The sequence below is a fragment of the Triticum dicoccoides genome, chromosome 3B, assembly GCF_002162155.2.
Source record: "Triticum dicoccoides isolate Atlit2015 ecotype Zavitan chromosome 3B, WEW_v2.0, whole genome shotgun sequence".
Taxonomy (NCBI): Eukaryota; Viridiplantae; Streptophyta; class Magnoliopsida; order Poales; family Poaceae; genus Triticum; species Triticum dicoccoides.
In genome coordinates, this window is record NC_041385.1 from 8,240,585 (window position 1) to 8,253,058 (window position 12,474).

The window sequence follows — 12,474 nt, forward strand, 5'->3', positions numbered from 1 at the left end:
ACAATGACAAATAACAAGGACGAAAAAATTGGCAGCTAAGAAAATATCATTCATTTGAGATATTGAGTACTACTCAGTTAGCAATTCTGTCAACGACTAATGCCGATCTAATTCCTTATTTTAGTTGAACTAATTGCCTAAACCCCTCCTATATAAAAACTATTTCCCTCATATATAAAACTAATTTCCCAAAATATCATTAACACCACATGTAGATTATATGGGCAGATACATTTGATATTTCTCTCGTTTCTATTGCCTGCGGAATACAAGTTACAACGGAGAGCATTTAAACCACGCCCGGCTGATAAGATACTAAAATAAACTAATAACTAAAAGCTTTTTTCTTTACAGGACTAACTGAGAGCATTTCCATAATACCTGGTCAATTATTTCCAATGATGCATGACTGGACTACAGTCACAATTTAAGTAGTTATCACAACAGATCAACAAGCCTTATCACAATTCAAACCTCTGCACATGGTGCTTTACCATGTCAAATTCACGAGTTTATTGCAGTAGAATACTGCAAGTTTCATGTAGTTGGACTTATGTACAATTATGCCAAAGAGTAGAAATATAGGTGGTGATATGAAAAGTAGTCTAAACAAGCATTCATTCATTTTTCCCATAAACTTTCCCAGCCACAGAACATGGCAGAAGTTTCAGTGGTAGCTGGAACTCCTACTTGGATGCACAGCTGACGACCATATCATAATTACTCATTGGAGGTTAAAGAAGACAAGTGCCCACTTTCGATACTCCCTTCCTTCTCTTCGTCCATCTTTACTCCAATACATTTCATGGACTTGCCTAAATTTCTTGCCACTGTGTTACTGATCTGTCTTCTCACCTATGAATCCTATGTGGACGCAGCATCGGAGGAACAAGATTTTCTAAGAACTTGTTCGTCTCATCGCTGCAGCAAACATGGACCCGAGATCCGGTTCCCGTTCCGGCTTTCGATCGACCCACCATCGTGTGGCGCACCAGGCATGCAGCTGTCATGCTCCGGGCATGACACCATCCTGGATCACCATGTTCTTGGGTCTTGCAGAGTGACCGCGATCTATTACAGGCACCGTGTCATCAACGTCATCCCGCTTGTGGAATCATCGATGGAATGCCCACTTCAGAAGCTCATCTCAACAAATTTAGAAACTGATGTGTACAAACAACCTCAATCATCACAAGTTACGACCCTGGTACGTTGTTCAACTGATTTCATACCAGCGGATCCATACAGTATAGCTGGCCCAGCTTCTTGTCTCAGTAACAACGCTACCCAATTCTGGTATTTGGCATCATTTTCTGCATCCATTACTGATCTCCCATGGAACTGTGTGGCCATTAGTAAAGTCATCCCAATACCCTTCACCTATGATGAACATGGCCCTAACTCAGACCCGGACACCTTCAAAGAAAAAGCAAAGGCAGTCGTCAACTTTGGTGAGACAACCTTCACTTGGCACCTCACTACCATTACCGATGCCTGCCAACAGTGTGAACATGAAGGTCGACGCTGTGGATTTAGCACACAAAGGCGTCAAGCATTCTGCCAGCAACATGGTATTGTGTTATGTCCCTAGTTAAATCCCATATGTTCATTATGGTGTAACATTTTATTTTCGAACGACATTCTAGATTTTCTGTTTCTCCATCTACTAGTTTGTTGATCTCCTATACTCTGATGTTAAGTATTTTTAATCTTCCCACAGGATTTTTCACCTATAATGAAATCAGACCAATAGTTAACTTGTTCAAACACAGCTAGTCTCTAGGTTCACATCCCTGGAAATACCCACACAAAACTTTGGTAAAGAAATGGCAGCGCCAAATTATAGGGCCAAATTATTAATGGTTGACTAACTTGCAAAATTCTCACCAATTGGATATTTTTCAGATAGTGCTAGTCTTTTAGATCTAAAGAACAAGCTTTGTTTGACCATAAGGTCAAGCTTAGTAGGTTTGATTTCATTAACTGTGTACTTTGTAGGTTTGACTAATGTTCTTTATTCTAGCCACGTTATTGACTTCTACAGTGGTGTAACTTGTAAACTTATGAAGCCAATCAACAAATTATTTTTCTTACTAGTCGCTGAATGAACTTAGATCTTATGTTAAAGAAACATATACGCGGTCTTATCAATGTGCATCAGTATTCATGGGAATCAATCATATTTTTATGTTCATACCTACTTTTGAGCAGAATTCTATCATATCACTCGCAGTTCTTTCATCCCATATAGTGATTACCGATGAACATTAATTTCAACGAACTTGTCTTCAATTAAATCCTGTTCAAAATTCAAAATCCCAATACTCAACTAAAATACAAAAGAAATATTAACTACAAAGTAATAAGCATGTAAATGTACTTCTTCCAAAATTTGTACTTTTAATGTGTTACTGGACTTGCATGATAAGTAAAAGAAAAGTAAGCACACAATGGTACAGCTATAACATAACAAGGCAACATATCAATCAACATAATACCACAAGTCTGAGGTCCAAAATACTTGAAACCACGTGTCAGAAATAACAAGGGAACATATCAATCAGCATAATAACAAGGAAAGCAACCTATATCCATACAAGAAACTCGTACACCAATCAGGAATTAGTGATTCCTAACATATTTGAGTGTTTTTTTTTCTGTTTTTGTCTACATTAAATCATAGCGAAATTAATGATCTTCTTCCTACATGCAGATATGCGTGCCATCCGAATTGCAGGTAATGCTGAAACTCTTATTCCTTTTTCCATTCTACATGCAATTCTTATTGCTTACCACACTAACTCTTTTGTGTTGTCTCGTTACCGGCCTAATTCTTATTTTCTTACCAAGCTTCTTATCTGAATGCAACACACTAATTTCTTTTCTTTTAAATCAACAGCCTCATCTGTAGCTGCATTTGTAGTTCTTTCATTGATTGTGGCCACTGTGATATATCTCTCCTTGAAGTCAAGGTACAATGAAGAGATAAATATGAAGGTTGAAATGTTTCTCAAGGCATATGGCTCATCAAAACCCACAAGGTACACTTTCCCTGAAGTTAAGAAGATAGCAAGACGGTTCAAGGATAAACTCGGCCAAGGTGGATTTGGAAGTGTGTACAAAGGTGAGCTACCAAATGGAGTGCCTGTGGCAGTCAAGATGCTAGAGGGCTCCACAGGAGAGGGAGAGGAATTCATCAATGAGGTTGCAACCATTGGACTAATCCACCATACAAATATCGTCCGTCTCTTGGGCTTTTGCTCTGAAGGAATGAGACAGGCTCTTATTTACGAATTCATGCCTAATGAGTCACTGGAGAAATACATATTTCCACAAGTTTCTAATACTTCTCGACAACCCCTAGCACCCAACAAAATGCTAGATATTGCGTTAGGAATTGCTCGAGGAATGGAATACCTGCATCAAGGCTGCAACCAGCGGATTCTCCATTTTGACATCAAGCCACACAACATCCTGCTGGACTACAACTTCAACCCGAAGATCTCAGACTTTGGCCTTGCAAAGCTGTGTGCAAGGGACCAAAGCATCGTTACCTTGACTGCAGCAAGAGGCACCATGGGATACATCGCACCAGAGCTATATTCTCGGAACTTTGGAGGGGTGTCTTACAAGTCAGATGTGTACAGTTTCGGCATGCTGGTGTTGGAAATGGTGAGCGAGCGGAGGAACTCAGACCCAAGTGTTGAGAACCAGGACGAGGTATATCTCCCGGAGTGGATCTACGAGAGAGTAATCAGTGGGCATGAATGGGAGCTTACTTCAGAAATGACAGTAGAAGACAAAGAAAAGATGAGGCAGCTGACTATTGTGGCATTGTGGTGTATCCAATGGAACCCAAAGAATCGGCCTTCAATGACGAAAGTTGTAAACATGCTAACAGGGAGGTTGCAGAACCTGCAGATTCCCCCCAAGCCCTTTGTGTCGTCTGACAATCGCCGTATGCCACAAAACACGACAAACAGATGAATATGCACTGTGTTTTTGTGTATTTTATTACACGTTTGAGCGAAGTTAACTCGCATCTGTGTTGCAAACTGTAATGCCTTGTACTTCCATGTCGAATGTTAATTCGACTACATACTGAACTGAACTACGTACATGGGTCACCTGATCTGTACCTTTATTATTGTATTGCTACATGGATCACCTGATCTGTACCTTATCATGTTGTAATGCTATTAATTAGAAACATATGGCGCTGGATTTGTCAACACTGAATAATGAGAACTTGTTAAATTAGAGTACTAGTGGGTATCCTGTCATTGCTGTGATTTTATCCCCTTTCACTCAGAAACTGTAGCCATTTCCCTGTGAGAATCACAAGATGGCCCTATGATGGCCTGAGAATCACAAGACTGCCCCAGCTGCTACTAGAAAGTAGAAACGCAGCATTTCTGTTCTGAAATCAAAAGGAGAGAGCAAAGGGATTACTCACCATGGCAGATTGCTTCGGCTGTGACACGCGACGGAGACGGCGGGGTACTCGGCAAGACGAGGAGCTCGGAGAATCTGAGTTGCGCGGCGGGACGGCCTCCGGCGGGGTACTGCGTCGCCGGAGTAAGCACTCGCCGGCGGCCGGCCGCCGACTAGGGTAGATACGGGCACCCGCTGGCCGTTGGGGATAAGGCGCCTGAGTTGGTTGGGCAGGCCTCCTCTGTACAAATGGGCAATGAGAAGACTACCAATGGATTGTTGGGCCGGTCCGCGGTCTGGGCTGTGGAACGGCGGATGGCTCATCTGGTATTCTTCAATCGCTCAAAAATTCTAATAACTTCACCTTTTCTATATTTGTGTATTTTCTAAACAAAATGTAACAAATATATTTTAAAAAATATGATTTTATTTTTCTATGTAGTTTCGGTAAGTCATAAGGTCATATATTAAGTATCACAAGCCCTGCAAAATCCACCATCGTCATAGAGAAAGAAGATTACATGCAAATTCTTAGGGGTGCTGAACTATTCCTCTTGCATCTACAGGTAGTGCGCCATGAACAAAGCTCGTCGCCTTCACTGAAGCTTTTTCTTTGTGGAGCAAACTTGTTTTAACCGAGGCGCTTGTAGAAGTAGCCGTCGATGAGTCGCCGATGTAGACTAGAAGATGCCGATGTCTGCAATCTGGGTAGCAAATCGCCACCCTCGGATAAGAAGACACCGAAAAGAACGTGTAGATACTCCAAAAGGTTACGCCATCGACCGAAAACATGATACATCATAGACCAAATCCAACCGGATCAAGGAAGATCCATCGGAGACACACCTTCACATACCTCCATCGGCACTATGCGTGCAAAGCAATATCACTGCAACAACCATGGCACATAGACTCACTACAACCAGCATGACGCATGGGGACAACACAAAAAAGGGATATCGCACGCACACCCGAAAACCGCCCCATGACGGTGGCCCCGGGCATGTCCGCGATCCACTCACCACGGACCTTCGAGCGCGGGTCGCCCGGGTGAGCGCCGTCCGGATAGATCGGACGGCGCGGAGAGCCCCTGCGGCACGCCACCTGGGTATATATGGACGGCGCGGAGAGCACTCTCGCCTGTGAAGGTCCACAGGAGGCAGGCACTCCAGGAACATTTATAAGAGCATGTATGTAATGAAATTGCAAAATTTAAATGGTGCAACTTTAGTTCTATTATCACTGGTGACCGATATTACACAGTGTTAACATAACTGAGTATCCATTCTCTAGATGAAGCAACTTTTTTTTTGCAAAACGAGATGAAGAAACATGACAGAGCAAAGTCTATATTTATAACTACAAGTGTACACAATCGTTTCAAAGGCTAGGAAATGGCATATATATATAAACACATCACCCTATAGTGCAGGTTCATACATTACTTCCGATTTATTTCAAACCCTTGTGAATTCGAGGCAATTGCACAGTACATAGCGTAGTTGAGAAGGACAAAACCACTTTGATGGCCGCCACAAATATCCATCTTCATGTTTAAGGCACATGTAAATGTGGTCCATACTAAGTGGGGATGGTATATAAATAAGCTCTGATGAGGACACTTTGGTGTAATTTAGATAGAGAGAATACCGTGCATGGCACTATGCGCCAAACTGGCTGCCAATTGAGGGCATGCATATGTGCCACTAGGCTTGGGAAGGATTAAGAATTGGATTAGCACCTCTGCTTCTGGATTGGCTAGTCGTGATCAGTATAATCTTGTGAATCTATGGCACATGTGCTATTTGGCATATCATGCATCAGCAGAAGGTGCTTCACTGCCAACGTCGTGTGGTGGTGTCCAAGCAAGAGAAGGTGCCAAATAGCTTCAACAGCGCATGCACGTACGGCACATCTGGTTCCCAATCACCAATTTGGTGCCTAATGATTAATGCCAATGTGTTATTAAATCAAATTCGTTACCACTCGATTGACAGCGAAACTGAAACTTGAACTGCTTGTTTTTTTTAGAACAACTTGAAAAGATAAATATACATAGATATAAATCATACACATCCTCTATAACATTATGCTTCCTAGTTTTAAAGATCCCACATTCAATTGAGGTCTTCAATTAGAATTAGTCACCCGATTTTGACCGGATAAAAAAATTTCTCAAAGCTCTCTCATTTAATTCTTTGATACTACACACTGTGCTTACTATTTTTAAGGACTCAAAATTAATGATGTCTTTAATTTAGAATTGAGTCACCCGATTTTGATCAGGTCAACAAATTGTCAAAACTCTAACATTCAAAAAAATTATACTATACACTATGCTTCATGTTTTAAGGCCACATAATTAATTGAGGTCTTCAATTTAGAATTGGGTCATCCAATTTCTCAATGAGTTAATTCCTTATTTTCCCTAATTTTGAAATATTTCATTCAGTTGAGGTATATATTCAATTTTGGATTTGGTTTATGATTTTGACCGGGCCAACGACTTTTATATCAATCAGTAGCAACTGGCCTATAGAAACACATCAATTCCGCGCACCCTCCCACCACATAGAAAAGGGAATCGTCACCATATGATATTGTAGTATCACTATGGTACATGTAGCCGCCGACATAGAAATTTCCCCACATAAAATATATGTTGGTTAGCGGATAACACAGAGACACAACATGAAAGGCTCATCAAATCACCGCATTATAAAAAAAAAAGGTAAAACATAGTCCATCATCTCCCCAACCCTCCAAACTAAATATCCACATCAGTTCCAAAATATAAGAGTTATTAGGTTTTTGAAAAGTCAAATTTCTTTAACTTTCACCAAGTTCAGAGAAAAAAATATCGGTATCCACAATATTAAACAAAAATAAGTATGGGAATTCAATTCATGATGAATCTAATCATACCGATTTGATATTATGGATTTTGATATATTTCTCTATAAGTTTGATTGAACTTCAAAGGTTTTACTTTTGAAAAAGAAGTCAAATACCTTACATTTTGAAACAGTGAGTAGTTTTTCTAAATAAGCCAACAACGTCAACGGCGCAGCAAAGCGCCCCCAACCCTTCTAGCTAGTGTATATGTCGACTCCTCTGAAACAGAAATTGCAGTGAGGCATCCTTTGGCGTGGTGGCAACTGAGATCACCAGCGGAATGGAAAGAAGAACATAGAGACTCCCTGCCAACCAGGTTCCAATACTAATTTGGTGCCTAAGGACTAATGCCAGCAGAATGGATTGAACAACTCATCGAAACTGAAACTTGAACTGCTTCTTGTTTTAGAACAGACGGCTTTATTTCATTTCAGTTAATTAATTAATCAAGAATGTTCATACATCTTATTTTTTTGTGAGAAGAGAATGTTCATATTTTTTAAGCATATTTGTTTTAGTCCATAGCTGTCGAGTGGGGGCCCAATACCACTTACAGTACTTTTTTGGTTGGTCAGCGGCCCAGCCCAACCAAGGATGGAGTGAAGTGAATCAACCACTGCACCGCTGCTACCAGTACCAGTACATACACCTCAAAAAAAAAAAAACCAGTACCAGTACATCTCCGCCCCCGTCTTCCTCTGTCTCACTAAAAAGGCTAGGTCTTGCCGCCGCCGCCGCCGGCGAGATGAGCGCGGCCCAGGATGCCCCCCGCCGTAGCACGCGCACGCGCACGCGCACGCGCCTCCGTCCACCTACCCACGCGAGTGAGCCGGGCCAAGCAGTGGCCCGCCGCCGCAGCACGCGCCTCCATCCCCATCCCCAGATCCACGCCAGTGACGACGGCGACGGAGTGGCCCGCCGCCGCAGCCCGCGCCTCCATCCCCAGGCGCACGCGAGCGAGGAGGGCGAAGGAGTGGCTCTCCGGAGCGGCGCGCGCCTCGGTCCCCATGTCCACGCGGGTGAGGAGGCATCCGGAGTGACCCGCCGCAGTCGTCGTCGTCGCCGCCGCGGCAGCTCGCCGCTTGAGATCGAAGATCTTCTTTGGGAGATCCTCCTCCGTCTCCCGCCGCAGCCCTCCTCCCTTCCACGCGCCTCCGCCGTCTGCAAGCGCTGGCGATGCGCCGTCACCGACCCCAGGTTCCAACGCCGATTCTGCCAACACCACCGGAAGCCGCCCCTCCTCGGCTTCTTCAAGCACAGCGTCGATGGTATCGTTTTCAAACCTGTCCTGGACCCTCCCGACTGTATCCCTCCTCAACGCTTCCACATGCGACTCCACGGCATTGACAGTGGCCATGGCACGGGGGTTAAACTGCTGGGGTGCCGCCACGGCCGCCTCCTCATCATGCCCTGGCAACGGTCAGAGCTTATTGTAATTGCTCCCATCACCGGCAAGAAGCTCTGCCTGACCGTTCCGTCCAAGTTCAAGGGGGACTGCTACCTTGATGGGGAGGTGCTCTGTGCTGCTGCTGACCATGGACACGTGCATGGAAGCTGCCACTCAAGCCCATTCAAGGTGGTTTTGCTGTCGACGAGCACCTACCGTCATGGTCCACAGCCCGCCTTTGCATGTGTTTACTCCTCAGAGACTGGCATGTGGAGCGATCTTATCTCAACGCCGACTCCATGTCAGCTTCATGGTGCTTATATTCATGGGTCACTTATTGGTAATTCACTTTACTGGATGTGCACTCACAGAATGTATATATTTGAGTTTGATTTGGATGGTCAGAGCCTAGCTTTGATCACAGTGCCTCCCAAAATAAATGATGTCCGCCACAACTATGACCAACGTGAGATCATCCAGATGGTGGATGGTGTTGTTGGTCTTGCCATATTGTCTCCTTATTACCGTAGCATTCAAATGTGGCAGTGGAACGTCAATTGTCATGGTGATACCAAATGGGTGTTGTGCAAGTCCATTGAAATGAATAACATTCATGGGATCCCTCCTGGGGTTAAAGGAGAGATGCCAGAGTTGGTATTTAGACTGAGATATGCTGAGGATACTGGTGATATATTTATATATGTGGGCTGGAGTGTCTATATGGTTCAACTCAAGTCGATGCAATCTTGGAAACTTTGTGAAACCCACTATGTTAATGGCCATCATCCTTTCAATAGTTTCTATATGCCAGGTGATTGTCTTCATTATTCCTCATATTGTATGAGTAACATAGTCTTATTATGTTTGTATATGAATGCTCAAATACCTTTGCTAGATAGATGTACTTATAACCATATTGTTTCATTGATATAGCCATAATTTGTGTTATCATTCGATATAGTTGCCTTCATCCTTGGGAGATAACAAATCAAATGAAATGAGTAATAATATGATTTCAAATGTCAAATGGTTAACTCATTCAGCATGTTTGGAACCTCAGCTAGCTATATTCTTCTGCCTAGTAATTGTAATGTTGCTATTTTTCTGAACTCCGTAAAAGAACTTTTGTTGAAACTGTAACTTCCAGAATAATAATTTCCTTTGTCAGTTGTTCAAGACTGTCCTGCAAGTGACTAGTACTTATAACACAGTCTTTTTCCACTTCTCTTATCTGTAGTCAGGCTTCTTAAATACCCAGACCACTTTTGTTGGTAGTGTTTAGCTATGGATGTTTTTGTTTTATTTTCTTCTTCATATGGGGGATGATTTATTATAGATCCTTTCCTGATTTCATGTTATAAGCTAAATTCTTCATTATGAGGTAGCTATTTATACATTATGCTGCTTTAAAAATATTTGTTGCTAAAAGTATGTAGTTTTCTTTATCTCTTGCCAAAAGTGAGTTGTTTTGCCTACATTTTTTTCAGTTCATCTATGTAATAGACTCACTGTTGTTTTCTCATACTTGTGCTTATAAATGCAGCCATTGCTCGTGGATGTGATGGAGATGAAATGTTGCAAGAGACATAGGATGACTATTTGGTTCGGTGTGCTAATGTACAAAAGCGATTCAACAGGTAAGGTCTTGTGAATATAGTCTATGAGATTTGAACTGTTTGATTTTCTCTTTGGAAAATATTTGGCAGCCAATGTGAGCAACATGCACCCTCAAACTACTAACCATTTGGCTATTGGGATTCACACATCTAATAACACAGAAAAACTAGTAAAATGGGGATGATGCCAAATAAATAGTGACCCCTTTCAGCTGTTTCATGATCTATAAGCTGAAAGCAATATATTAGTAGCCATTTTATTATTTCAAACATCAGCCACATCATTCAACTCCACCACCCAACTAATTCGTGCTAAACTGGCAGAAGGATTTTTTTGCTGTCATCAGGATTCATAAGAGATACAGCTCATCGTTTTTTAGAGGGGGTATGATATAACTCTTCTTTATATTGCTGAGCTATCATTAGTTTCGTGCACTAGAAAGTTACATGGGTGCTTCTGTTAGATTTTATCTTCATCTGTATTAGCTTACTTGCAGATTAATGCTTTTGTGTTCTCCAGGTGAAGAAAGGGCTGCTGGAGTTTTTTGCTGTCATTGAGTTTATCGCGCACCATCATTGTGGTTGGCAGTTTTTTTTTGGGCGGGGTTGTTGGCAGTGTTTATGTTATATGAAGAAACTTACCAAGTGTGCGCTTTAGCTAAGTTTCTAATGTAGCAAGATGCTTTTGGATACCCTAGTATTTTTTCAATTCGGATTCCGTCGTCCCTTGGTTTATGTATGTGGTGACCCTCGTTGCAAAGAGAGAAAGTTGAGTCGTTGTTTGCATGGAGAAGTGTGATGGCAAATGAACCCTCGTAAAGCACAATTTCACTTTTGGTGTTTACGACTGATATTATTGTTGAAGAAATTTGAATATGAATGAGCTAGAGGACTCGTCATTCTCGCAACAGCTGTTTTCTGCTGTAGATACATGACTGAATGGCAGCAAGTCTATACGCGGTACATATTTGGCTGATGTGAGGTCCTGGAGATGTCGGAAGCTTCAGCGGTGGCAGGCTTTATCTGAATGTGAATCTGTTCTGACAACCTGATGAAATCTGATATCTAATATATCAGTGTGGTATTAGTTGGACGATACCTGATCCAAACCCCTTGATACATGTACCAAAAATATGCTATGCATTACACTAGAACTTGATATGCCGCAGTTCGTGTATGTGCTGGGATCTAGTTGCCAACATATATGCTGATGAAGTGGTGATATATATTGGCATGATTGGAGCAACATATGTATGTCCCTGAGCTGATATGATGACATACACTTGCTGCATCCGCATGGTTTCATGTGGTTTGCAGAGGCCTTTATGATCCTGGCAGACAGAGGCATAACTTTGTTGCGACAAATTGCGGCCCCTCTCTGTATATACTCAGATGATGAGCAGGCAGGTGACTTCCATTTCCTTTGATATGTAAAGAAAGAAAGAAAGAAAGGCATGGATCACAAGTAGCTTTATTTTTTGCAGTTTGACAGTTTAGTATGGAGCTTCAGTATTTTTACAGTGCATTCCTCATCAGTGCTAGTGTTTCCTGCTGTGATTATCCCTCTTTCCCTCATACATACTCCATTGTGTCATGTAACAGCCATTTCCTTCTCCAAATCAATATACAGAGATCCTGTAACTAATACAGAGATGCGCAGATCCCCTGCTTATTCTACGAAAAAGAGTAGGATCCTGTAACTGATCATGCCACTGCACCATTTACTAGTACTAAAATCAAAAGGAGAGCAAAGGGAGTACCATGGCAGTGGTAGATAGCTTCCACCGGAGTCCGTCGCCAGAGCAGAGGATTGGGGGCGTTTCGTGAGACGCAAGGTAGGCCAGCGGCGAGGAGGGAAGACGAGGAACTTGCTTAGCCAGCGGCGTATTCGAGCAATGGTTGCGTGAGTGCGAAGGCGCTAGCAAGCATAGCCGATGGCGGCGCGCAAACACGACAGTGGAATCGCTTGCTGGCCGCCACCTGGGGTACAAAACTAACGGCCCCATGTTGCAAAAATGATTGCCACTCGCCCACTGCTCCGGCCACCTTGCCACAGAGAGGGGGAAAATCAGATCAAAACCACCTGAAATCTAGACCAAAACAACTTTGGAGGGACATTTTGTACGGTTTTACACATTTGAG

The 12,474-nt window shown here is 42.6% G+C and overlaps 1 protein-coding gene and 1 pseudogene across 1 annotated transcript; both read left to right on the forward strand.

The window, feature by feature from the left end:
- The first annotated feature begins 3 nt into the window (after positions 1-3).
- LOC119274326 lies at positions 4-4,262 on the forward strand (annotated as a pseudogene).
- Positions 4,263-8,019: 3,757 nt separating this feature from the next.
- Positions 8,020-11,240, forward strand: LOC119274328. Its single transcript, XM_037555001.1, has 3 exons — positions 8,020-9,527; positions 10,260-10,353; positions 10,853-11,240. The coding sequence occupies exons 1-2, from the start codon at positions 8,075-8,077 to the stop codon at positions 10,304-10,306; spliced, it is 1,500 nt and encodes a 499-aa protein (XP_037410898.1). The 5' UTR covers positions 8,020-8,074; the 3' UTR covers positions 10,307-10,353; positions 10,853-11,240.
- Positions 11,241-12,474: the final 1,234 nt, after the last annotated feature.

Bases quoted from the DNA above. Each gene is read 5' to 3' on its own strand.
- LOC119274328 (XM_037555001.1), top strand. From the start codon at position 8,075: ATGAGCGCGGCCCAGGATGCCCCCCGCCGTAGCACGCGCACGCGCACG. The intron at 9,528-10,259 runs GTGATTGTCTTC...TTATAAATGCAG, and splicing joins CAATAGTTTCTATATGCCAG to CCATTGCTCGTGGATGTGAT.